The sequence below is a fragment of the Mirounga angustirostris genome, unplaced genomic scaffold (genome assembly GCF_029215605.1).
Source record: "Mirounga angustirostris isolate CCGP_5_RB_7025 unplaced genomic scaffold, mMirAng1.0.hap1 SCAF_5, whole genome shotgun sequence".
Classification (NCBI taxonomy): domain Eukaryota; kingdom Metazoa; phylum Chordata; class Mammalia; order Carnivora; family Phocidae; genus Mirounga; species Mirounga angustirostris.
In genome coordinates, this window is record NW_026991713.1 from 91,027,624 (window position 1) to 91,052,856 (window position 25,233).

At 39.9% G+C, this 25,233-nt stretch overlaps 1 protein-coding gene across 1 annotated transcript in view; it reads left to right on the plus strand.

Annotated features, from left to right (window-relative positions):
- GRIN2B (glutamate ionotropic receptor NMDA type subunit 2B) overlaps positions 1–25,233 on the plus strand; it is a 404,765-nt gene that overhangs the window by 279,063 nt on the left and 100,469 nt on the right. The window contains exon 5 of the mRNA XM_045870040.2: positions 22,072–22,186. Within this exon, the coding sequence (XP_045725996.1) occupies positions 22,072–22,186 (115 nt within the window). The remainder of the gene's footprint in view (positions 1–22,071; positions 22,187–25,233) is intronic.

A 25,233-nucleotide genomic window follows, 5' to 3' on the forward strand; every position in this document is an offset into this window, starting at 1 on the left:
TGGCAGTATAGATGTGTTACTCTGTGTCCCCCCCACCCTCACCCCCCAATAAATATGATCACATCATGGGTATTTGGGGACAGGGGGCCTCCAAGAGACCAACTCACCCAAGGTCTGCATAGTAAGTGCCATCACAGGTGGGACATGAGCTCAAGTCTTCCTAACTCCACAACCTTTGTGACGTTGTATGCAAACCCATATCAGCCATGATAGGTTGAATTTTATTAGTTTACTCTCAGAGCCAACTTATCTCCATTTCTTGAGGTACTTGGTCCTAACCCATAATAAACTGACTTAAGCTATGGTAGTGATTGCATTTTTTAAATTCTTTATTTAAATTCAGTTTAGTAAACATGTTTAGTAAACATGTACTCTATTGTTAGTTTCAGGAGTAAAATTTAGTGAATCATCAGTTGAATATAATACCCAGTGCTCATTACATCACATGCCCTTCTTAATGCCCATCTCCCAGTTACCCCATCCTCCCACCCACCTCCCCTCCAGCAACCCTCAGTTTGTGTCCTAGAGCTGTCTTGTGGTTTGCCTCCCTATTTTCATCTTATTTTTCCCTCCCTTCTGCTATGTTCATCTGTTTTATTTCTTAAATTCTACATACGAGTGAAATCATGCAGTATTTGTCTTTCTCTGACTTATTTCACTTAGCATAATACCCTCTAATCCCATCCACATTGTTGGAAATGGCAAGATTTCATTCTTTTTGATGGCTGAGTAATATTCCATTATATATATATAATCCACATCTTCTTTATCCATTCATCTGTTAATGGACAATGATTGCATATTTTTAAGATGATGCATAGATTGAAAGTTTTTTTTAGAAGCAATAGGGAAATTGGAGGCAAAAGAAAATCACTTATACTCCCACCACTGTAACACAAGTATTTTAATTTTATTCTAGCCTTTGACCACCTCATGAATAGCTATTTTTATACAATTGCCATCACAATGTACATCCAGTTTTTCACTATGCTTTTCAGACGATGTTGTGATGGATGGACTTTTCCCCAAGTTTCTAGATATTACAGTAATAATTTTCATTTGCTGTGTAATATGCTGTGTAGATGACCGAAGTAGATCCTTGTTTTGGTTTATAAAATACAATTTATACACACACACACTTGAAAATTTACAGAAGTATGAGAATATGAAGATTTTTTAATCACAAAAGAGCTAATGCGGTTATATTTGGGGTGTTTTCTTCCAGGCTTTAAAAATGTTATAAATATATTTTGTTTATCCAGACTACACATGTCATTTTATTATATACAAAAGTGATACTATGCTATCAAAACAACTTCAGTTACTGTTTGCATGCCTCCACAAAAAGAATTTGTTTTCCTGATGCTTTTTCTATAGGGACTCTCCTTTAGGGGATTGCATTGTTCTCACCAGGCAGGGATTTGTTGGGAATTGGAGACATACCTAAATGTAAAATCATGTCCTTCCACATCAGCCTGCGTCAGGACAGGACAGCATGTACGTGCCTCCATTAGCAGTGTGTGTTATGCATTCATTGCCTCATAAACCATGGAGCAAGGCTGATAATGATGTGGAGAGGTGACCTCTGGCTAAATGCTGAAGCTGGAAGACACCTTCCTATTCTGTGCACCAGTGGTTACATCTGAATAAGGTCCCAGCCTCTCACTTAGGAATGCTACCTACCTAGTTGGGAGTGATCTATTTATCATCCTACTTGTTAGATGGAAAAGTGAACCTTATCTGTTACTTTGATGTGTGTTTCAGAGGCACATGTTGAATTGGGTACAGAAGCCTAGTTTCCAGGAGGAGTAAATACCATATATAACAGCAAAATGCATTTCTTAGGATCAACAGTCTCTGCTTTAATGAACTGTGGAACAGTAGAATCGGTGCAGGTTTGCTGTCTTTGTTCCATACAAGGAAACATTTTTAAAATATGAAATTCTTTAAAGGCACAGGGAAGTACAGAAACTACTATCTCAGATACCTGCTTTCACTGCACAGACTTAATGTTCACATGGGCCATATTTGCTTCAGCTCTCTTTACAAGGTGATGATGCTTCATTGGTGGGTATTTCTTCCATAGGCACAATCTTCGGAGAACAAAAAAACCTTTGGGGATGAGGCGCATGCAGTCTGGGCCATCATTCCAGCCTTTCCGCTCTAGTCCCTGCTCTCAGAATGTCACTGCCAAAAGAAATGAAGTTCCCCACCCCCAGTGACAACAGCACCCACAGAGGAGGAAACAAGGGATAGAACAAAAGGGAAGATGAAATCAGATGTTGCTCAAAGCTAGTACAGTGACAAGGGGGAAAGGGGTAGGATAGGATGCAGGCAGAGCTAGTTGTTAATTGCACCATCTGTGAGTGTGTCAGAAGCCCTGATAGACTCAATAGACTTTTTTTTTTTTCATCACATTCAGAGACAAGCTGCTTCCTGAATTGGATGAATTTTAAGGTTATGGTTACACATTTAAAAAGTGAAAATTGAGGCTTTTCCCATTCTTTGCCTCTCTCCTGAGTTGTGGGAGTAATTCATGGCAACTCAGAATTTACATCTTGGAGCAAACTTGCTTGATGTGTCTTCATTGCATGTAGGGGAAAAAATAAGCCTCATCAACCAGGGCCTTATTTTCCAAGAACCTATCATTCAGGCACTTATTATCAACTTTGTGAAGTTTCTAGATTTTTTGCTTTGCACCCTTACCCCTCCTGCTGGGATTCGGTCATTTTGCTGCTTGTTAGGACATCCACCAGCAGATGTGGAAGAGCAAAGAGAACAGCTAAAGTATTATTAAGTTTTGCTTCATGATAGGAGCTCTGCAAAAGACTCAGTGGGAGAGAATTTTGAACCCTTTGCCTACAATAAGGTTTGGAGTTATCTGTTGATTTTGGTTACGTACGCCCTCCCTGTCCTCCCTTTAGTGCTGATAGTGAAGAGTTGACTTGCAGAAAAACAGAATGGAAGGGGACTGCAAAATACAGCCAGAATTGCAGTGAGCCATGACTTAAACATGGTCCTGTAATATGATGCTGTAATGAGAGGGAGCCTGAGTCCATATGCGTTCATTGAAGTATCAAATTGGTGTGCAGTCTTTCTTCTCACTCAGCATAGGTCAGGCACACATTAAAGTAGAAGTTTTCAGTTGGGGATGAGGCTGTGTGGTGGAGGCAGATTCTAGAATCACCTAGGGCAACTTTTTCAAATTGTTTGCACTGGTGTCTCTGCATGCTAACATTTGAGAGGAGGTCAGGGTGTAGACTTTGGAAAAATTACTGAGGTGATCATACAATCTTATGTCTCACCATGTAAAAGAGATGCTGGTGATTTTGAGAGGGCCTGAGCAAGAATAATGCAAATAGTTAAAGGGTCTCCAAAAAGGTGAAAGAAAGCAGAATTTTCAAATCTGAGGAAAGGAGGACTTCCGAAGTAGTTAAATAACTTTTATCAGACATATCAAAGTTTCCTTGGGGGATGCTGGCCCCTCAGGTCATTCTCCATACTTCTACCAGCATGACCTTCCAACCTGAAAATGCTTATGCTGCCCCCTTCTAGGTCTTTATTTAATACCCCAAGCTCTGTTTCCTTCTTGACTCTCCCAGCCTTCCTTCTCCTTCCTCTTCCAATTTGAGTAAGAACCAGTCAGTTCATCACTGACTTTGAAGTCCTAAGGAGGTGATAGTTATAATAAGAAAGGTCATAAATGTAAGGTGTCGTACCTTAAGAGTCGCCAGCAGAGCTCTGAGCTGTGCTTTTTCTCCCTGTAATGAGAAAGAACAATGGATGCAGTTAAATCCATTACATTTCACATTCCACATCCATCTACTCTGTTCACAATAGTCTCTTAGATTGTCTTTCGGCATTCAATCACTGTTTCCACTACTATGTTTCAAATTCGCATTGTTTCTCTTATCTAGTCTCTGAGCCCCTTAACTTGTCTTCATGCCAAGCCTTATTTTTCTTAACAAAAAATTTAATTAGAAAAACTAATTGGATCCACTTATCTGCCTTGTTTGAAAACTTTTCTTGGATATTTATTTATACAGATACAGCATCATGTTCAAGACCTTCATAAATGACCTCAGTCTCTCTTTTTAGGCTTAAATTTTGCCACTGCTTTTCCTGACTACAGTGACCTTATTCCCTTTCCTCCATCCTATCCTGAAGCCATAGAGTCATCATTTCTGCAAACATTTGCCTTTGTACATGCTACATTCTCTAGGCTTCCATCCCTCTCTTCTCTTCCAGGTGAACTCATTCTTTAAGACCCAGCTAAACTAGCTCCTCCTTGTGAAGCCATAAGCTCCTTCCCCACACAGCTTCCATGTATCCTCCCCTATGCTCTCACTTCCTGGTGTTACTGTACTTGGCATGTTGTACTTGTGGTGTCACTTATTTCTTTTTTTTTAATTCATGTGTTTTAATTTTTATTTAAAAAAATGTTTTTATTATTATGTTCAGTTAGCCAACATATAGTACATCATCAGTTTTAGATGTAGTGTTCAATGATTCATTAGTTGCGCATAACACCCAGAAGTCACTTATTTCTATGCTCTGTTCATGAGAGAGGGGACAGTGGCAGGCCAGTATTTGGAAAGGCAGAGAGGAGGGAAAGGACAGTTGAGTGGAGGTGATGATGCATATTTCATGCAATGGGTTCCCATCCTGAAATATATGTGTGTGTGTGTGTGTGTGTGTGTGTTGGACACACCCAAAATACAAATTATTTTATTTCTTTGATAAATGCTTCTTGTCTGTTTTCTCTTTAGAGAATTGATTGGGGCATCCCTTAGGAATCTAATTGCAGTTTTTCATAAAACACCAAGCTCCTTGTTCCTTGTCTTTGACATCCCATCAAATCCTCATTATTCTTCAGAGTCCATCACCTCTCAAGTAGAAGGAATGCAAAGCCTCAAGCCTAATCAAAGGGGAAAAATGAAGAAAGGCAAAGAGAGACATACATACATATATATATATATATATATATATATATATATATATATATATATATAAAATCCTTTACCTCACTCATGGAAAGGGTATCTTCACTTTCCCTAGCCCTGGACAAAGGGACAAAAAAAATTTCTCATCTTTTCTCAGAAGACGGCATTCTTTTTTTTCTTTTTAAGATTTATTTATTTGAGAGAGAGAATGTGTGTGCAGGGGGAGGGGCAGAGGGAGAGGGAGAGAGAGAGAGAATCTCTAGGAGACTCCCCACTGAGTGCAGAGCCTGACTCAGGGCTTGATCCCATGACCCTGAGATTGTGACCTGAGCTAAAACCAAGAGTCAGATGCTTAACTGACTGAGCCACCCAGGTGCCCAGAAAAGGGCATTCTTTTTTTCCCGTGATGAATCCATGTGTCCTTGGTGCCAGTTTGGGGCTTGAAATAGAGGGGGAAAGTGGACATGTGGTCAGCAATATTAATTTTTATATATGCATTTCTGTTTGTACCCTCAATGGTAGGAAAGAGCTAGTGTGGTAGGTTAAAAAAAGTATAATTTGGGCATCAGACAAATGTCAATTTTAATTCCCTCTTGTCATTAAATAGCTATATGACTTTGACAAAATGAGTTACATTTCTGAGCCTTAGTTTCCTCATCTGTGATGTGGGATTACATGGGTAACATATGCAAAATACCTGTAACAGAATAAGTGCTTGGGAGATGCAATTAATGTCTTTTACTTTTCTCTGTATTCACAGTGCCTGACATATATTAGGGCTCAGTGATCATTTGTTGCATAAACTTGACTTTGCTCTTGTCAGATGCTTCACCTAGTAAATTTCACCTTTTTTTGTAGGCTTTAGCTTGGGAAGAGATTCCTCAAATGTTGGGTTGTATAAATCTGAATCAGAAGGATGGTGTCATTAAGAGGTAAAAGAACTAAGTTTTGAGATAAGTGATATCAAGGGAGCCTTTGAATTTCTTGGGATTTTTATGGCAAGGCTATATGATGCAGGTAAGTACTTCTGTGGATTGATAGGAGAATAAAGAGTGCTTTTATTTCTCATTCAAAATTTAGCTATTTATTTTACTTTAAGACCTAACTGTTGCTTACTGTCTAAGCCCTTTGGTGTTATCTATGTTCTATTTCTCTCTAGTTCACCCCTTCCCCATCTCCCACCAACATTTATACAAGAGTGATTCCAAAAGCAAACTGTCCTAGACAGGAGTAGTTGGAGATCTCGTGCTAGTCTCAGATTTATTTTTTAATGCAGAATGGTGTTTTTCTGGCCTGGTGAGTACATGAGGGGCAATTCTGCTAGGTTTGATGAATCTACCACTCCTGGGGGTGAGGAAAGGTTTGCTTCCCTACTCTTTGCAAAGAGTAGGGGAGTTCCCAAGGGAGTGGGAGGAAGAAAGTGTGCTTCGTTGAATGGTTTCCATACCTGTCTACACAAGAGAACCACCAGGGAGCTTTAAAATGCATTTTCTTAGGTTCTATTTCAGCCATATTGAATCCCTGTCCCTGAGGTTGCCCCCCAAATCCATATATTTAACAGGCTCCCCAGATAAGCATCAGAGACCCAGCTTGGCCTCTGAGTACAAAGCTGTGTAGAGGAGGACTATGTAGCATGCTATCTTGGGGTTCTCCATGAATGCTGTGGGAAAGCACAAAAATCCTGGCAGCTTTGATGGTTCTTAAATCTGATGGCCTAAAGTTAGAAAGGAAGGGCTGTACATTATTTGCTGGGTAATTGTAAATGTCTCAGGAAAAAGATCTTTCCAAGCACCTAATTTCCACAGGGTTGTCTTGACTATATTTTTTGAACGGCTTCTCCCTATGTTATAGGGTAGATTTCACCAATGGGCAAGCAGCCTAGATCACTGATATAGGAACTTTGCACCTATCTTTACATGCCCAATAATATTTTCATTAATGTTGTTTCCCTTCCTTAAGCCACCTGAAAAATGAAAACAAATCTACTTTTCCTGTGCAGATGGCTGAAAAAAAAGTTGTGAAAGAAAGCTAATGGCTATAGGGAAATGATTTACCTCACTTTTGGCTTTATTGAAGATTCTTAAGCCTCTTTTCTACCATCCTGAGGACTTCCTGGATGAAATTTTGCTTGGGCAACAGCCACACTTCAGTTGCCTTCTCACTTAAACTGGAGCTTTGGGTATGGTTAGAAAAAGAAATGGGAAGAAGAGTTAAACTCACAAAGATCATTCATCTCCTCTAGTGGTTTTTGTCCATTGCTGAGTTCTAATCTCCTCTTTCCACCAACACCTACTTACTTGGATCTTGACTTATTTTGGCAGTTCTCTGTGGATGTGATGTGGTTGCCATGGAAATGTTATCCGGCATGCTGCATGCTGCTTCATCTTCTCTCCATCTCTTCATTCCTCTCCAGTGTGTGCTTGCGCCCTCACATTCTCTCCCTCTTGTACACCCACCCCTAACCCCCTTTGTAATTGAACACATCAAACACTGCAATTCTTTAGGCTATTTTGCTCCTCTCCCCCAATCACGCTGAATGTGTTTTAATTTTATATAATCAAAACAACCTGGTAGTGATTGGAAGAGATGGAAGGAAATTGACTCAAATGCTAAATTCCTCTAGGTTATGCTAGGATGCCCAAATATGAGGGAATTCAGGCAAGTGTTAATCAAATTAACTTCCCTCTGCTTTCACAGGGATTAAACCTTTGCTGAGGTTCAGAGAGACTTATTAATAACAACTTTCTGATTTCCACCTGGACTACTACTTCGTGTCCTGGTGTTATCTACAAAGGAGAAAGTCTGAACTATGCTCAGCTCTTAATTTCCCATCTGTGAAACATTCACTTTGTGTATTATCTGCATTGACCCGTAGACCTCTCTGCAGATACTGACATCCTGGGTTATCAAGAGTTGAGTCAAATATAGAGAAGATATTAGTGTGAATATTTGCATATTCACCCTCACTTTCTCTTCTACTTTTTAAAAAAGATTTTATTTATTTAGAGAGAGAATGAGCAGGGGGAGAGGGAGATAATCTCCAGCAGACTCTGCACTGAGCACAGAGCCTGGCCTGGGGCTTGATCCCACAACCCCAAGATCATGACCTGAGCTGAAACCAAGAGTCAGAAGCTTAACCAACTGCCACCCAGTTGCCCCTCTCTTCTGCTCTTATGTGATGTGATGGATTAATTGGGGGAGGAAGGAAAGGTGAGGGAGGAATTTTGTAGTTATGTGAACATTGAGAAAAAACTTAGTCTCCTTCCCTCACTGAGGAGATTATAATTTTTCTCAAAAAAATTGAAAAATACTAGAAAACAGTAACACATTTCCCTTTTGTTTTTCTGGTTTCTTTTTTAAAGACCTTCTCTTCTCAATGTTATAAGCAAAATGAGTTGTTTTTTTTGGGGGGGGAGGGACAGAGGGAGAGAGACAGAGAGAGAATTTTAAGCGGGCCCCATGCCCAGCGTGTAAGCACAGCACGGGGCTTGATCTCACAACACCGAGATCATGACCTGAGCCGAAATCAAGAGTCAGATGCTTAACCAACTAAGCCACCTAGGAGCCTGAGTTTTATTTTTTCTCTGTCCCTAAACTAACAAAATGAATTTACATTAGTAAAGACTTGCAAATAATATTTTTTACATATGTTTCAGGTTTCCCTAATGGTTTTAGTTTCCAAACTAAAAGAAATCATTGCCAACAGCCACAATAATAAAAAAAATTATTTCTTTTTCTTTCTTATGGAATAAGATTTGGGTGGGTTATATGATTCTCATGGGCAGACAGATGTTTTCATGGACAATATAATGGGGAGAACATTCAAAGGGGGAAAATTTTTAAAGGGCCCATGCAAGAATGAAGTCAACTCTGCTTTTTGTCTCATTGTTTTCAGAAAAGAAAGATTATAGGTATACCTTCTTTAGAACCTTTTTTTTAAATCAGTAATTGGAGAGTCACTTTCTTCCACATGAATTTATACTAAATGGTGTGTGTGTGTGTGTGTGTGTGTGTGTGTGTAGATGTTGGAGGCTGGGAAGTGAGAACGTAGCAGGGGAAACTTCCAAAACTAGTCTTCTGGAAGTTCAAAACAAATCAATAAGTACTTATCGAATACTTAACACAAGCAAGGCACTAATTTGGATTCTGCAAAGGATACTAAGAGGACAAGATTTGATTCTTACCTTCTAATAGTGTATTGTCTATCATGGGAAAGAAGATACAGACACATAAAAAGTTAAGTAACAAAAAGGAATGAAACAGGTCAGGTTGGTAATGAATGAAATACTGAAATGTAAACTGGCAGCTAGAAAGGGCAGGAGGAGAGAAGAGGAAAGAGGCACCTTGAATGTCAGGAAGGTGTTAGAGAGAGGGTAAGATTTGATCTGAGGCCATAATCATGAGCAAGATTTGGATTACTCAATTGAGTGAAAACATAAGAGGGGTAGGAAAATGCATGTAATGTTCAGGGGACAGTGAAGGAGCTGCTTGGCTTCAGCAAGCGTTCATACAGAGAATGAGAGAGCTCCAGATAGATGGGGCCAGGACATAGAGAGCCTTGACTGAAGGTGGATTTTTGCTTTGGGTAATGGGGAACCATTGGAGAGTTTTGAGTAGGTAGCGACATAGAATTAAAAAGTCTAGCAAGATTAAGTTCAAGTTGTATTTGGGGTGGGGGATTGATATAAGGCAGAGGGCCCAGGAGGGGACTGGGTGTGATATGACAAAGGCCTGGTCTAGGATGAAAATTGTGGGGATAGAAAGGAAGGGACAAATGCAAGAATTATTTTTGTAAAAACAGGAATGTTTTGAGGTACTAATCAGGCATGGGAAACTAAGAAAAGGAAGCTATCAAAAACACCTGGGAGGTTTCAAGACTGAAGGAATATTTATATATTAATAGTTAATATTTACTGAGTGCCTACTATGTGTCAGGCACCATTCCAAGTGCTTGGTAAATACCAGTGAGAGTAGGGAATTTGAAAGTCCCCTGTTCTTTTTTTATTTTTTATTTTTTTTTATTTTTTATTTTTTATTTTTTTAAAGATTTTATTTATTTATTCATGAGAGACAGAGAGAGAGAGGCAGAGGGAGAAGCAGGCTCCCAAGGAGCAGGAAGCCCGATGCGGGACTCGATCCCAGGACCCTGAGATCATGACCTGAGCCGAAGGCAGACGCTTAACCATCTGCGCCACCCAGGCGCCCGAAAGTCCCCTGTTCTGAGGGGAAAGAGAAAACAAGTCAATCTCTAGCACTAAGAATTTATAACAGGAAGAATTAAGTGGAAATGGCCAACAAGAGATAGAAATGGGAGATGTGAAAGAGGTCAGAACCACAGGCATAGAATTGGGACTCATCCACTTAGAGGAAGGGTTCATGTCCTGAGAATGGCTGAAATGAACAGAGACCCTTCCTGAATTTCCCAAAAAACCTCCGATAAGGAAAAAGGTAAACAAAAACATACTGGAAAGAAGGTAAAGAAGGAGCAAGTGAACAAAGTATGAGAATACTCTGTGTATTTGATTGTTCAGATCATAAGTATGGTTCTGCCTCCCTTACTGAAGATAACTGAGAGTTGATTATAGCTCCAAAGAAGTATTTTCATATTGTATTTTAAGTCCAGAGAGAGGTTGTATATTCTGTGCCAAACCAGAATAAACTTTTTCCAGTCTTAACCAAGCCAAATAAATATTCTAACTCTTGTTGTATGTCTCTAACAAGAACTCCAAGAATATGGTCCTAAACTTTCATAACTGACTTCTTCCCAGAATGTGATCTGAGAATTAATTCCTCTGTAAGTCCAGTCAAGCTCACTGCTTTGTGGTTTGTCTCCTGTTTTCCTATAAGGCAAATTAATTCCATTTCTTCATTTTTTAGGGGGGGGGGTTAGTGCTTGTGAAATATGACAGATTGACAGCCCCTGGAGTCTGGAGTTCTCTTGTTATTCTATGAATGTATGTCCTGACCAGAATCGTGCCTCCAGGCTTTCTTAGGGCTGTAGAGAGTGTGTTTCACTCTCTTCCCTGTAGAACCTCCCTTATAAGGTTGGCACAAGGGAGAATTAAAGGCAACTGAGATTGGTGGTGGTATAAATAATGATTAAGAACCCAGGCTGTGGAGCCATTCATATCTGGGTTGGGATTTTAGTTCTACCACGTTAGAAGTTTAGGACTTCTTTGTTTTTCTTTCTCCTGGCCATTGCTTCTTTTGTTGACATTATTCTTGGTATGAGGCAGTGGAAGGAATATGGGTTTTAAAATCACTCAGAATTAAGTAGGATCAACTGCTAATGCCACCAACCTTGGACCTCCATTATAATGTGATCTCTTATTTTATAGCATTGCTGTGAGAATTGAAAATAATGCAAAGCATCCAGAACAGAGCTTGGCATGTACTCAATAAATAGTAGCATTGTTAGAGGGTTGTTTTTTTTTTAATTGAGTGACCAGAACAAAAATACAACTTCCAAGCAATTTCACTTATAGGCTAGACAGCCATGAGATTCATTCATCTTGGGGAGACAAAATTCTGGGAAGGGGAAAATATCAATCAGCTTATTTTGTACATAATGCTAAACTACAGCTGACATTTTAACCGATTTGACTGGTTCTGAGAATGCAGTTAATAAGAGCAGTCAGCTTATTCTTTTCTTCATTCATGTTGTAAAGATGAAATTATAACAGAGAGAGAGAAGTCAAAACTGTGCCAGAATTTTAACACTATAGGAGTAGTGGTCTCATTGCCAAAAGACAGAGGAACTTAGCTTGGACTTCGCTATGTTAAGTTTCATCTGATACCAGAACGTTCAGGTAGAATGGTCCAATCAACTGAAGGTCAGGAAAGAGATGGGACCTCTGATGGAGATTTTGGAAGCCTTGGTATAGAAGTGATTTGCTGACACGATGGCTATGAATTGAGTCTCAGAGGGAGAGAGCAGAGGTGAAAGACAATCTTGAGGTGTCCCCAAGTTAGGGAGTTTCAAGTGAAAATGGATAGAAAAGGAGAGAGAACTAGCCTGAGAAGTAGAAGGAGAGTCAAGAAATTATTCTGTTTTAAACAACAAATAAACAAGGGAAAGGAGAGTTGCTGAAAATTTGGGAGTGTCAACTGTTAGAAGCTGTATAATGTCAAGGAGAATGATGATGAAGCAAATCCTACTAATTCTATTTTTGCTGACCTTGCTTGGATTATTGATGACCTTGTAAGAATAGTTCCAGTAGAATGATAGTGGCAAAAGCCAAGATAGCAAGGGTTAAGGAGTGAGGTCTGGTGCAGAAAAAGGGACATCAGGTTACTTTTTAAAACAGTTTGCAGTAAAAAAGAGGTAGAAAGTGGAATTACTTTTCAGAGGTTGGAAAATAAATCATTTTGTGCCCTGACTTGGTCAGCAAAGAGTTAATGGTATAAATGCACAGTAATTTCAGAAGCATTAAAGAGCATGTTTCCATGGAAACGTCAACCTACAGAGGGAGAGAAAGAGCTAGGATCCCCTGACAAAGAAGGAACAGCAGAGTTCTAGCCCCCACACAGTACAGCAGGGAGAAATGATTACATGTTTCTTTTAGCTTCCCTGTGAAGGATGCATTTGGGGTTCATGGTGCTGTCCTTTTGAGGACAAGCAAAGAGGGAAATAGAGTCTGTTTTAAATAAACCCTTACCCTCACCTTGCTTCAAATTCTGACTCAAGGATCAAGCTTATTTTAGAATATTGGAAAAGATCAACGAGTGTCTTTAAGTAACTAACTGAAACTAAATAAACAAGTAACTTTAATCTTTCCCTGACCTCTCTATCCTAACCTGGTCTAGAAACAGTGCCATAAAGTACTGTGATTTAGAGCAACACTTGAAAAAAATCCAGAAACATAGGATGTGTGTTTGGCTAGTAACCTTTGACCAGCACCTTTGCATTGGGGTTTCCATCTTGGTATATTCTCCTGGATTATATATACATTTCATCTCACTGTTTTCAAGTCCATGAAGTCCCTTTTACTCCTGCCTGGTATACATGTCCTGCACCTTCAAATTCAACCATACTTTTGGGGATGGGTCTTCCCACTAAACGGTAGTCCCAGAAAGCCATTCTTCCAGACTGTGCAAAGGGAGCCACATTAACAAAATTGCTAACCAACTTTCCTGACAGTTCACTTTCTCCACTCCCATTTTATATTGAACTTTGCATCTCTTTTGTCCCCCTGGTCTTTCCCTGGACCCTAGACTCAAAAACTCACTTTATTTTCTATGTGAAAGGGGCAGGTGTGGTTCATAATTGGGTTTTCTGAAGAAAGAGATGTGTTTTTGAATGTGTCAACAGCCTCCACTACTGTTTCCCTATCACATCTGTAGCATGATGTGATTATGGAGCACCTATCTCCCCTAAAGATGTAATCGTCACCCATCGGCATCTTGACTCCTCTGTCTGTTTGAAACTGTTGCCTGACCCTGGAATATCCTCACTCTTTTGACCCTCTTTCCCTCCCATTCAATACAGTTGCTTCTAGGAATCTCCATTTAAAGACATCTGCCAATCATTACTGGGAGACTAAATTACAGCTCCTTTGTCCATGGATGACAGCTCCTCATAATCTCCACTCCCAATCCCTGTAACTGAAGCCATCTCACTAATTCATTTGTTCACCCATTTTGCTACCCTTCAGTAGAGCTGTTGGAGGGAGTTGTGAAAATAAGCGTATGGTAGCTATAGAGGGAGTAGGAACTGTGTAAATGGAGGTACTGCCAGTGTGTAGATTTTGTTGACCACCTAAAATGTAAGAGAGAATAGAGAAGGACTCCAGAACGGAGAAGAACAAATGGAGGAAATAGAGAAAGATCAAAAAGGAGGAGAAAATCCTCCTTATTCTTCTCCCTTGATATCATTCCCAGGTCACTCTGGATTCTTGACCAAGGGTTTCTTGGGTATATATGCCCAAGGATTCTTATGGTTAAGTCTGAAAGTTCACAAGAAGAAAAAGACTCCTGGTCAAAGTGGAATGTCCTAGAGAAATCTTTGCCAGTCATTGTTTGGCTGGTCTTGGCATAGCCCCTGAGTAGTGTTGCCAGCTCATGAGCTAAAATGGATGTCAGAAAGGCAAAGCTTCACCTTAAAATTATTAGTAAGCATAAAGAAGAAACATCAGCGTGCTCAGGGATCAGCTAGCCTTTGACCTGTCTTGGTGTTTTCTCTGGGAAGGTCCTGCCACTTGGCTTTGATAGCTTCTAGGTCTATATTCCAACAGATAGAGCACCTAATCCGTGGAAGAGGAAAGGGATTTTTTGTTCAGTGTTTTTTAAAATGAAAGTGAGTTTAACTTATGTACAGCATGGAAATATGAATTCAAAAGGAAAAAAATATCCAGTGGCAATAACATTATCCAGAAGTTCTTGATTCCCTCCCACTGGGGAGTTTCACCTTTCCTACTGCCTCTAGTAACTGGATTTCCTGTAGCACCTTAGCACGTCTCACCTCTAGCAGAGGTGACTAAAGGTTGTGGGCATGAGGACAAGAAATAATTCCTTCTCCATTACTGAGTTCTGTGCACAGTTCCCTAAATGAGAAACAGCTTTACTGCTCAGCACACTGCATTGAATCACTATATTGTACACCTGAAACTAATAGTACGCTGTATGTTAACTATACTGGAATTTAAATAAAAACTTTAAAAATACTATGTAAACCTCAGTGTTGTGATTAGGTCTATCTGTATTCCCTAAGTATCTGATATAAGCATTAAATGAAGTGATGTAGTAATAAAAAAAAAAATTTTTTTTTAAAGGCAGCCTCACTAGTTCCCTAAGGAATACACAAGCGAGAATTTGCCCCTTACAAAGGAACTTTAAAGAGAGTTACACAGCGTTCAAAGCAGGGCTCTGGGAGGTCAGGATGGGGGTCATTTTGAGGAGTCATTTACTCTAGGCTAAAATTATGGGGATATGAGTTCATCTTTTGCCTTTCTTAGGAAGTGAACTTTATATTGAAGTATGATTAAGTAATTCGCCACTACACAAAACCTCACAGGGGTAACCAGTCCTAGTACGAAGACAAATGTTCCTGAGCCTTCAGAGTTTGGGATATTGTGGGAATGAGAGGAAATGTCCTGGACTGGTGTTACTATGGAAAAGAAGAGATCCAGGAATTGGGAGACTCAGACTCTGAATTTAACATGCCAAAGAGTAGCAGCATTTCCCCAAACTCCAGGGTGTTTGGTTCTAACTATGAAAAGTTAGACTGATCCAGAAGTCTCTGCAAACTAGCATTCTCTGATATCCAAGGAACCTAAAAAAAAAAAAAAAAAGAAGGTAATTATAACAGAAGCAGCTAACACGTAAGGTTCACTGTGATAGGTGCAGTTCTAAGTCCTATATGTCCTCACAACCGTCTTATGAGGTAGGTACTATTTTTACGCACATTTTTTTATGGCAAAGAAACTGAGAAGTCAAATAATTTGTGAGATCATACAACTTCAGGCCTGGTAGATCAAGGACTTGTGCAGAGCTCATCTGACTCCAGTGTCCTTGCTCTTACACACCACACTGCATGGTCTGTTGGTGGGGGTGGGGTGTGTGTGTGTGTGTGTGTGTGTGTTCAGTCCATAATCACATTCCTTTCCTCTTTGCTTAATCTCTTCTCTTTCTCCCTCTTATTTTCTTTCTACTCCTCACTACTAAGCACTGTCCAGGCTTTGTCATTCATTTGGGTGTAGGCTATTTTATGAATGAGGACCAGCTCCTGGGTTTGATCCAGATGGACCCATCAGTCCAGAAGAGAACTGTTTCCTGCCACATTGACCCGACTTGGCGAGAGGGTAGTGCAGGTGGGCAGGCATGAGGTCATTCCAGTTTGTGGCAGAACTACTCCCAATGCTCATTGATTTAACATCTTTCTGGAGGAAAGTTAATGTTCTCTGCCCTCTTATGTTCAAGCAGGGATTGTTGGGCAACTTCCAACAGTGCTCTTCTGTTTTCTTTCATTCCACATGAAAATAATTCATGGTATTCAGTCATGAAGCAGAATTTTTTTTCTCTATTAGGCCTAGAGGCCTGAGAAGTCTTTTCATTGCAATAGATGGTGAATTGATACATCACCATTTACCCCTCACACAAATGCAGCTCAACCCAGACTGCTCAGGGCCCCAAGCACAGTCCTCACCACCAGCAGGCAAGAGGAAGCATATTAAATTTATATCAGTCAGTCCTCAAGATACTTTACTATCTCATTAATTTAACACCATGGACTTAGAATTTAAATAACTAAGATATGGACTAGCCTAAACTTGAAACTTTTATGAGTTGTGAAGAATGGTTTGCAAAATAAATTAATGATATAAACACCATTTCAGAGCAAATATTTAATTTACTGGAAGACAAACTATTTTTAATCTTTTTTCAAGTAATTATAAATTAATATTACAATGTGCTCTTTAAATTAGTTTTTCTTGAGGTTCTCTATTAAGTATCATTATACAGAAATAAGGGAAAAGAACTGTATTCGATAGCTTAGGAAACTGGTATTTCTAATTCTTTTGTTCAACAGCATGGTTTAAGATTTTTATATATGACATTATATGTTGAAGGAAACTTTTAAAACTTCTTTAAATCCCTTTTCCTTGAAAAGAAAACCATGGTTGGCAAGAATAAAATAAGTCACGTATCTTAAAAAGATTGCCACACAATTTAGGAACTGATGGGTCCAGGATTTGAACGAAGGTTGTGTGACTCCTTGCTCAAACCATGCTACACCACCTGGGTGGTGGTCATGGTGGTGATGGAGTATGTGTGTGATACATAGTTCAGTCCTCTGCTCTTCAGTTGTTTTTCTGTTCCTCTTTATGTCTTTTCTACCAGCATTTTGGGGCATCGTCTAGATAATCATTTGCACGTAGGATATCTTACCAATGAGATATCTCTTCTGGGTTTAATCCTACAGGGACCCATTGGTAAGTCCAGTGGAGAATTGCTCCCTGGCCATGGCCTGCCACATTGACAGCATTCCACTGGATGGGTCATTTTGGACTCACTGTGATAAACATGAATTTTTAAGTTGGGCCAAAGTCAGAAATTTCTATTTAGTTTACCAAAACATAACACCAGTTGTCTAATTTTTACATATCTTTGCCTCTTTCCCCCAGTACTGGCCTCTACTTAGGTAGCTTTTAAGTGTTTTCAAGTCCACTATTTCTAATCCTGTGAGAAATTGTTTCCACGATTTCCAGAGAAAATGTGTATACAAAGTAGTGCTAAGTGAAATAGTAAAATGATTAAGAGAGACAAGAGAAAGACTGCAGGATGTGTGGTTTTGCCATCCAGCCAATGAAGTGTAATAATGTAACAACCGCAGATGAACTAGAGAGCGTGTTAGAGGAGCATCCCTGTACTTCCCTCATCAGGTGAGTCAGATGGTATGAACCGGTCGATTTTATAGATGAGGGACTTGAAGGCCTTAACAGGTGAGTGACACACCAAAGACTCAATTAGAGAGTTACAGAATTTTGGAGTTAGAAGTTGCAAACAAGGAGTCAAGGATTCCAGTCTCCTGTCTGGAATTGTTTTTCCTTTCTTGCTTTGCTCTTAATAGCTGGAGAATGGAAAGAGAATATGAAAAAAGCCACTGTTTTTGAGGCATGGTGGTGAGCAGGAAGGATGCTGGACCCAGGGTGAGGACACCTGCATGCTGTTTCCAGCCCTGTCATCTGATCATGGTAAACCACAAACCCTTCTGGACTTCATCTGCTTCATCTAGCCATGAAAGGATCGGATGAAATGAAGAGACTTATCTTTCTTACTACTATATTAACAGATACTAATAAAAAAATCCAGTGCCTTGTAAAAATATGGAGGGCAGAGTGAGTATTGCTGTGCCAAGACTCTTGGTTTGCTGGGAAAATTCTGGCAGAGCTCTTCTGGATGCCTACCACACAGGACATACTGCTAAATCATTGCTTTAGGTATCATTGTGGTGCAGTGGATGAGCTCTGAGTGGCATGGTCAAAGTCAAAGAGGCACAAGGGCTTTTTTACCTCAGCTTGACCTCATTAAACCCACTAGAGTATGACTTTGGCCATATAAAGTGAATGTATTGGCTCTGAGCCCCTTGGGGTTCCGAGGCTCTTTCTCAACGAGGAGTCAAGCAGGAAATGAGATGCATTTTATTTTATGCAGTCTGTATTAAGGATCTGCATAGTCCAGGGCATGACATGTGACATGAGAATGTGCTAAAATGCACATCTGGGACTTGTAAAACTGCTTTCACTTCACTTGGTGATAAATGAAAAGAACACTGAACTGAAAACCAGAAGACTTGAACTGCAGTCTTGAATAGGGAGGTCAACTTGGAAAAGAGGGTAGCATCTTGGAGCCTGTTTTCCCTTTTCTGAAATGAGAGTTCTCAATGGATAGCTTCTAAATGTTCTTCTGGTTCTAACAATTTGAGATTCTGTGTAATACTAGAACTTGATGAGACACAGTAAGGTTTCTTATGGGTCCATCTACATCCTAGAGACAAATCAAGCAATATATATATTTATATACCAAGCCTTGCTGGGGCTTCCAGGAGACTTGAGTCTTCTGAATTTGGCTGCCACTTGAGCTAGGCTTTCTGACTGTATACTTAAGGATGGCATGTTTAGAGAAAAACAGAATAGCTGTGGCATCTTTTAATTATAGTTTAATCCTTTACCAAGGATTTACACATGGAAGCTTTGAGGTTTTAATTAATGTTCAAAATTGGCAAAATGCAGCCAGATCCAGAGGTTGTTGGATATTTTCAGGCATTATGGAAAGTTAAATGGACTAATATGACCATTTGACCTAGTTTATCCTTCCTATGAGGAATGCAATCTCCATTCCTCCAATGTATTCCATTGATAATTGGGTCTCGTTAAAATGTAGTTATCATACTTCACTCGGTGAGATCCAAAATGAGGCAAGTTTCTTGCCTTTAGATATTCAAATCCTGCTAATATATTCTTTTTCTGAATAACCTTATATTTGCCTCCTATTTTCTATAGTCATCCTACCCATTATTTCATTTGATCAGCACAGCAGGCTTACCTGATAAGCTGGAGGTAGAGTGGTGTTTCCATTTTAAAGAGGAAAAACTGAGGTTCAGGAGCCAAAGTCCCATGCCTAGAAGTGACCACAGTCCCAATTATTTTTTCACTTTTTTGTTACTAGTGAGTGGATTGCTTTGTTCTGCTATTCAAAGGGCATCATTGTTCAGGCCAGGTGTATATTTGCACGCTCCTCACTGATAGCTAAATGTTGGCTCATCAGAGGGAATTACTCAGAAAAACACAATGTGAATGATTAATCTATATGCTGCTGAAGGATATGAGTGATTATAGGATACTTTGGGAAAGAATATTTTGTATATTGTCATAAAATTTATCAATATTTTTGGTAAGTGTAAAATGTGGGAGAAGTGCCTAGGTAGAATAAAATGATCCTGTAGAGCTGGAAGAGAGAGAACATCCCAGAAAGAGTTTAAAAGAAAAATCAGAAAGATGTGGAGTAACTAGAAAAATGTAACTGTAGAGCAACTACCTTACCCATGAGTGTGGTTTATGTTCTGGAAGTTTGAATTTTAAAACTTGTACGCCTGAGTCAATTCTCCTTCAAAGAAGTCATCTTGAGAAGCCATTCATGATGCTTATTACTTAAATTATTTTTGGAACTTCTCTTATAATTGCCTTCTGAAATGGACACTTAAAAAAAACATATCTTAATTTAGATGAAGTTAGAATTATTCTGAACCATATCCGGTAAAAGGAGGGTACTTAAGCCAGGTGACTTATTTCTCTCTCTTTCCCTTCCTCCCTTCCCCTTCCTTCCTTTCTCCTCCCTCCTTTCTTCCAAAAAAAGAGAGAAAACTAAAATTTGTTTGCATGTCTCATTAACCTTCTCTGAAGAGTTCCAGAAATTATTCTAAGCAATGCAATATTATTGTAGTAAGAACATACTTTCCAAGTTAATTACATTGGGTGCTTACATTCTGGTTTGTTAGTTTAAAATATTTTTGTTTTGTGGCTTTGTGATTCTGTTCCTTGGAACGAATTATATACGGCTTTGGCTGGAGTGTTGAAACTGTGAACTATGGGAGATCTGAATATTATTTTCTAACTGGTGATGGGCTTGAGCAAGCAGCATAGAGCTGAAAGATGAGGGGCAGTGCAAGGAATGGGGAGGATGCTATGTGGAGCGTCGAGTTGAACTAGGAGTGCTACACATTTACCAGTTGGAGGTGTCCAGAAATAGCAGCCAGGGGATAAGAGGAGGGGACTTGAAGTCATGGCATGTGATAACTACGTAAAGGAACTGGAGATGTTAAACCTGATGTGGCATATGACAGGATGGGAGGGTGAAGAGATCATGGGACTGGGAGTGTGGCTTAACCTGTTAACTCTGCTCCCAATTAGCTGTGGAACATTGGGCAAATAATTTGACTTCTCCGTGCTTTGGTTTCCTTCACCTATCAAGTTAAAATTCTAGAACTAAATGAGCTTAAGTTTTCTTCAAAGATTAAAATTTATAAGGTAGCCGTGATAAATGTCTTTGAATACTTGAAGAGCTTTCATGTGGAAGAAGGATTAGACTAAAACTGTATAATATCTAAGGAGGAGACCAGGATCTAGGGGTGTCAGGGGAGCAGATTTCAACTTTAAGTAAAAACAAAACCAAAAACCTCTGCCCAACAGTGAGATGACTACCTTGAGGGTGGAGGGTGCCATGATACTAAGAGCTGAGAGAGCCCATCTTATGTTGTAGAGGGAAAGCATAGACTGTAAGAAGTGGTGGACTAGTTGATCATGAAGGTCTCTTTCAGTTCTGAGAGTCTAAGAATCTCTCTTCTTTTGAGGTCTTCAGTGTTCTTGATTGCATTTGTGAAGACCATAAGACCAGAGAATGACAGGCTGAAAAAGCCCAAGCAGCTCTAGAAGTAGGAAGTGTTCCATGAAGGTTTGGTTCATGATCTCTAGTCATCTTTATAATTGCCTGAAGGATATGCATCTTAGCAACCTTGTTGCTTAACCTAAGGTTACCTGGAAGAATGAAGAGTCTCACAGTTTTGTTGAATGAGAAGACTTACAAGAGGAAACTTTAAGCTGTCTCCTAATGCGTTCTTCTTCCCTTCAATGTGTTGGGAAACTGTTGTCGGTCACAAATTCGAAGCCCCTTGGAAACCTTGTGGCAATTACAAAATACATCTTTTGCTTCTCAGCAGAGACATGTCTCACAGCAGCGTCATGCCCAAGGCTCTAGAGTAGCATGTCTTGTGAACACTGAGCTCATCATTATTGACTCCTCGGGCCATTATGGTAAAGGGACATTAATTACCATCTCCACAGTTGCACTAATGTGATTGTAATGAGCATGCCAGTGGGAATTCCCGGTGAGGGAACTCTTCATCAGATCAGAGCAACCAACAGGGGAACAGGGTCAGCTGGAGGTGCAGGTGTCGAGGAGGAAGCCAATTTCATTGGTCTGACTCTAGTTACTTCCAGAGTTTCTGCTGATTTATGTGCCTGTGCCTGGAATACTTTCTGAAATACCTCTCCCTCCTTCCCCACAACCCCCTGGTATTTTCTGTTCATTATACACACTGCAATAGCCCTGGTTTCCAGATGCATCTTGTGGAACCAGATCCCTGACTCATCTCACAACTCTTAGAAGTATGGGCTGGGCCAGATCTTAGCAAGAGTTCAAAAGTATGTACCTATCTCTGGGAGGCAGAGAGACCCTATGCTCAGTATGCCACCTTTCTTACCATAACACTCCCACTTTCTTTTCTTCTACAACCTTCACCCTTTAATGGACATCCTTTTGTGAATAATAATTGTTAACGCTTAAGGAAGGTTTACTGTGTACCAGGCCTCATGGTAAGTTATCTCATTTAAGCCTTACAAACCTAATGAAGTAGGTTTCTTTTTATCTTTTCATATTATTCCTATTATGTGAAAACTTGGACAACTCAATGCATAACCAAATGGGAGCTGGAGGGATACCAGGTTTCACGGTGGTATTTATATATCTATCTATGTGTCTGTCTCCATTCACCTTTCTCTCTGTCTTCCCAACTATCTTGTTGTTGGCATACCTTCTTCATACTTTTAACCTTTCTTTTATTTTATCTTTACAGGTATCTGATCAATGTCACTTTTGAGGGAAGAAATCTGTCCTTCAGTGAAGATGGCTACCAGATGCACCCGAAACTGGTGATAATCCTTCTGAACAAGGAGAGGAAGTGGGAGAGGGTAGGACATATCTTTTGGCAATTCTTGAGCTAAGTAGATGGGGTAGGGATATAAAATTTTGCAACACGTTCAAGGAAAACCAAACCAAACCTTGGTTTTGGTCTCTGCGCTGGGAAGTAAGAGTGCAGTACTTTGAAGAACATAGAAGAAGTCATTCCTCAAACTTGCATCTTCATTTTCTTGCTCCTTTGGTTAATCAAGAGATTAGTTTCTTAATGCATTACCATTTTTATTGATTATGGTGCTGTCTGAATCATGACTTTGTCTTAATGGAAGAGAGTACACATGTATAATATAACATAATTTCAGGAAGAAATCAAATTAGTGGTACAATTCAGAAGTTGTATCCTACACAGTATACTGGGGAAGTCGATGAAACCTGATTTACAAACACACAGGTTTGAATTTACTGTGATTAGAGGCTTGCCATGCGAGGCTCCTCTCAGGATCTCACCCCCTGCCAGCTGATCCCAGTGTCTGAAACTCTATCAATCAGAAATTAATTTCTGTGGGTGCCAGACTACCTAGGTTCAATTCCTAGCTCCTCTACTCACAAACTTGTCTATGTCAGAGCTTGAACAAATCTCTTAACTACTCTGTGCCTCAAGTTTCCTCATCTATAAAATGGGATTAAAAATAATAGTACCAAGGTAACAGGGTTGTTATGAGGATTAAATATATTAATATACATAAAAGACTTAGAAATGTGCCTGGCATATAGTAAGCCCTTAATAGGTATTTGCTTTTATTGTTATCCCTGATTCCTACTTAAATACGGATGTTCCCGAGAGTAATGTCAGCACTGGTGTTTCTCCTGTATGTCCTTCAGGTCATTTGTTCCTTGAGGTGCTTTGTTGAGAAATGGTTCTGTGGATAAATAAGGTTGGGAGATGTTACCTCCCCTTTCTCATTCTGGGAGGTTCCCAGAACATATTAACATTAGAAGAGGAGTCCTGTCTCTAGCAAAGAGCCATCCTTAATTTTACTTAATCTGGTATATCCCAAATTTATTTTACTGTGAGATCCCTTTGTTCATGAAATTCATATTCTGTAAAACATGCTGGGAAACACTGATTTAAGGCAATTTCTATAGACTCTGCGGGTCAGTTGGCTGAGAACAAACATCAGGATGTCAGCATGGATCTGACTGGTATGGAAACCAAACTATATATTTCTAGAAAGAATAGCCAGGAAAAGAGATCAGAGATGAATTTCTTGAAATTCACCATCTCGTCAGAGAGCCCTGGACAGGTAGTTATGTGAATGCTCACCCGTGAAACAGCATGTGTGGCTCACGTAGTGGAAATCCGGGGCCTTATTCTTAAAATTGAAAGACCTCAATCTGTCCTGTAGTTTCTTATATCAGGGCACAGCTATAAGACTGAGATTATTCCTTATGTTCTTGATTAAAGTTGTCCTCCTTCTACTGAGTTATCATTTGTTCAGAAGTGCTTTTTCCCTGGGCTCCTGCTCTTCACCCCAATCAGGGTGCTTTTCACTGCTGCTATAGAGACATAATAATTTAAGAAGTGTTCTGGGACCACATGTAAAACGGGCACTTCTCTGTATCTCCAGAAGAGGAGTTATTAATAACTGAGCCTTCATATGTGGATCAGAGATGTCCAGCTGGGATAGCTTTTATGCGGTAGACTCAGGATTACTGCCTCAAGTATGGGGCATCTCACACCTGTCCTTAAAGAGACACCACTTACTGTCACTCATGCTGATTTCTCTAGGCTGGAATCTGAGGCCTGTGACCAGCCTCCACTTTCCAAAACTAGACACCCTCCCTGGGATATGGTTCCCTTCCCTTCTTAACAATTCTACCTTTATGGTGGCCCTTGAATTTATTCCTCCTTATATGATCCAGGAACCATGTGATAATTTTTTAAATGGGCCTCCGTGTCCTTGATGCCTACCTTTATCCATTCAGATCAGTCCTGGACATGGCTGCTAGAATGAGTTTCAACTCATTGAAAGGCACAACTCTGATTACGTTCTTTCTCAGCCCAAACTTGCTCAGAGTTTCTGTAGTTTATGCATCGGGTCCAGACTTTATTTTTGCATTCAGGGCTCTGGTCTACCTTTCAAGACCTGTCTTCTCTGCCTTGCTGTTTCCTGTCTCGTCATCAAGCTACACTGGGCTGTCTTGGTACACCTTGCTTCCTGTACAGCATGTCATGACATTTCCTCTTTCTGGAGTGGGTCGTCCAATTACATAAATCATAACCATCGTTTGAAACCCAGTTAAAATGTTATTGTCTTCTTCTCTCATCTTTGACCGAGATATAACCTCTCACATTCCCTTGTCCCCTGCAGCTTTTGTTCCTACCTCTGTTGTAGCACTACCACATCTGTCGGTGTTAGAGTTGTGTGTATGTGTGCTTCCAGACGGCAGACACTGTGTCTTTATATCACTGTGTCCTCCCAGCAACCTAGATGAGTGTATTGCATAGAGCGGTTCAATAAGTATGTGTCAAATGAATGAGAACCATTACATAATACAAGAGTCTAAAATCTATCATTAAGAATCCCAAGTTTGTGCTATTGCCCTTGATGAAATACCTCTTTTTGGGGGCAGAGGGGAGATAAAATCTTTATGTAGATTGAGTTTTCATAGATCATACTTTAAATGTACTAGGGAAGCTTGTTATTTAAAGAAATTCTGTGGTTTATCTTTTTATAAGGCCTTTTGGGAGGTGGTGGGCTCATAGAATAGAACATTTTCATACTGACTTGATTAAATCAGGGAACATTGCTGAAGAGAGGGGTCTTTACTGTTCATTGAGTTCACAGAGCCAGGAGGTTCCCCAATGTGGAACCCCTTGTTAGGGCTCACTTATGGGCAGAGAGGGGTGGCAGGAACTGGGCACAGACCTAGAGCATGTCTGGGATGTGCTGAAGTTGTACCGTGGGAAGTGATACACTTTTTTTCCCCGTTACCCTGGCCCCCAGGACCCTCTGTGTTCTCAGGATTTCTAATACCACTCTAGAAGGTTCCATGTAGTCCAGGGAAGATTTAGTGTCTGTGGACTCCATAGATGTAG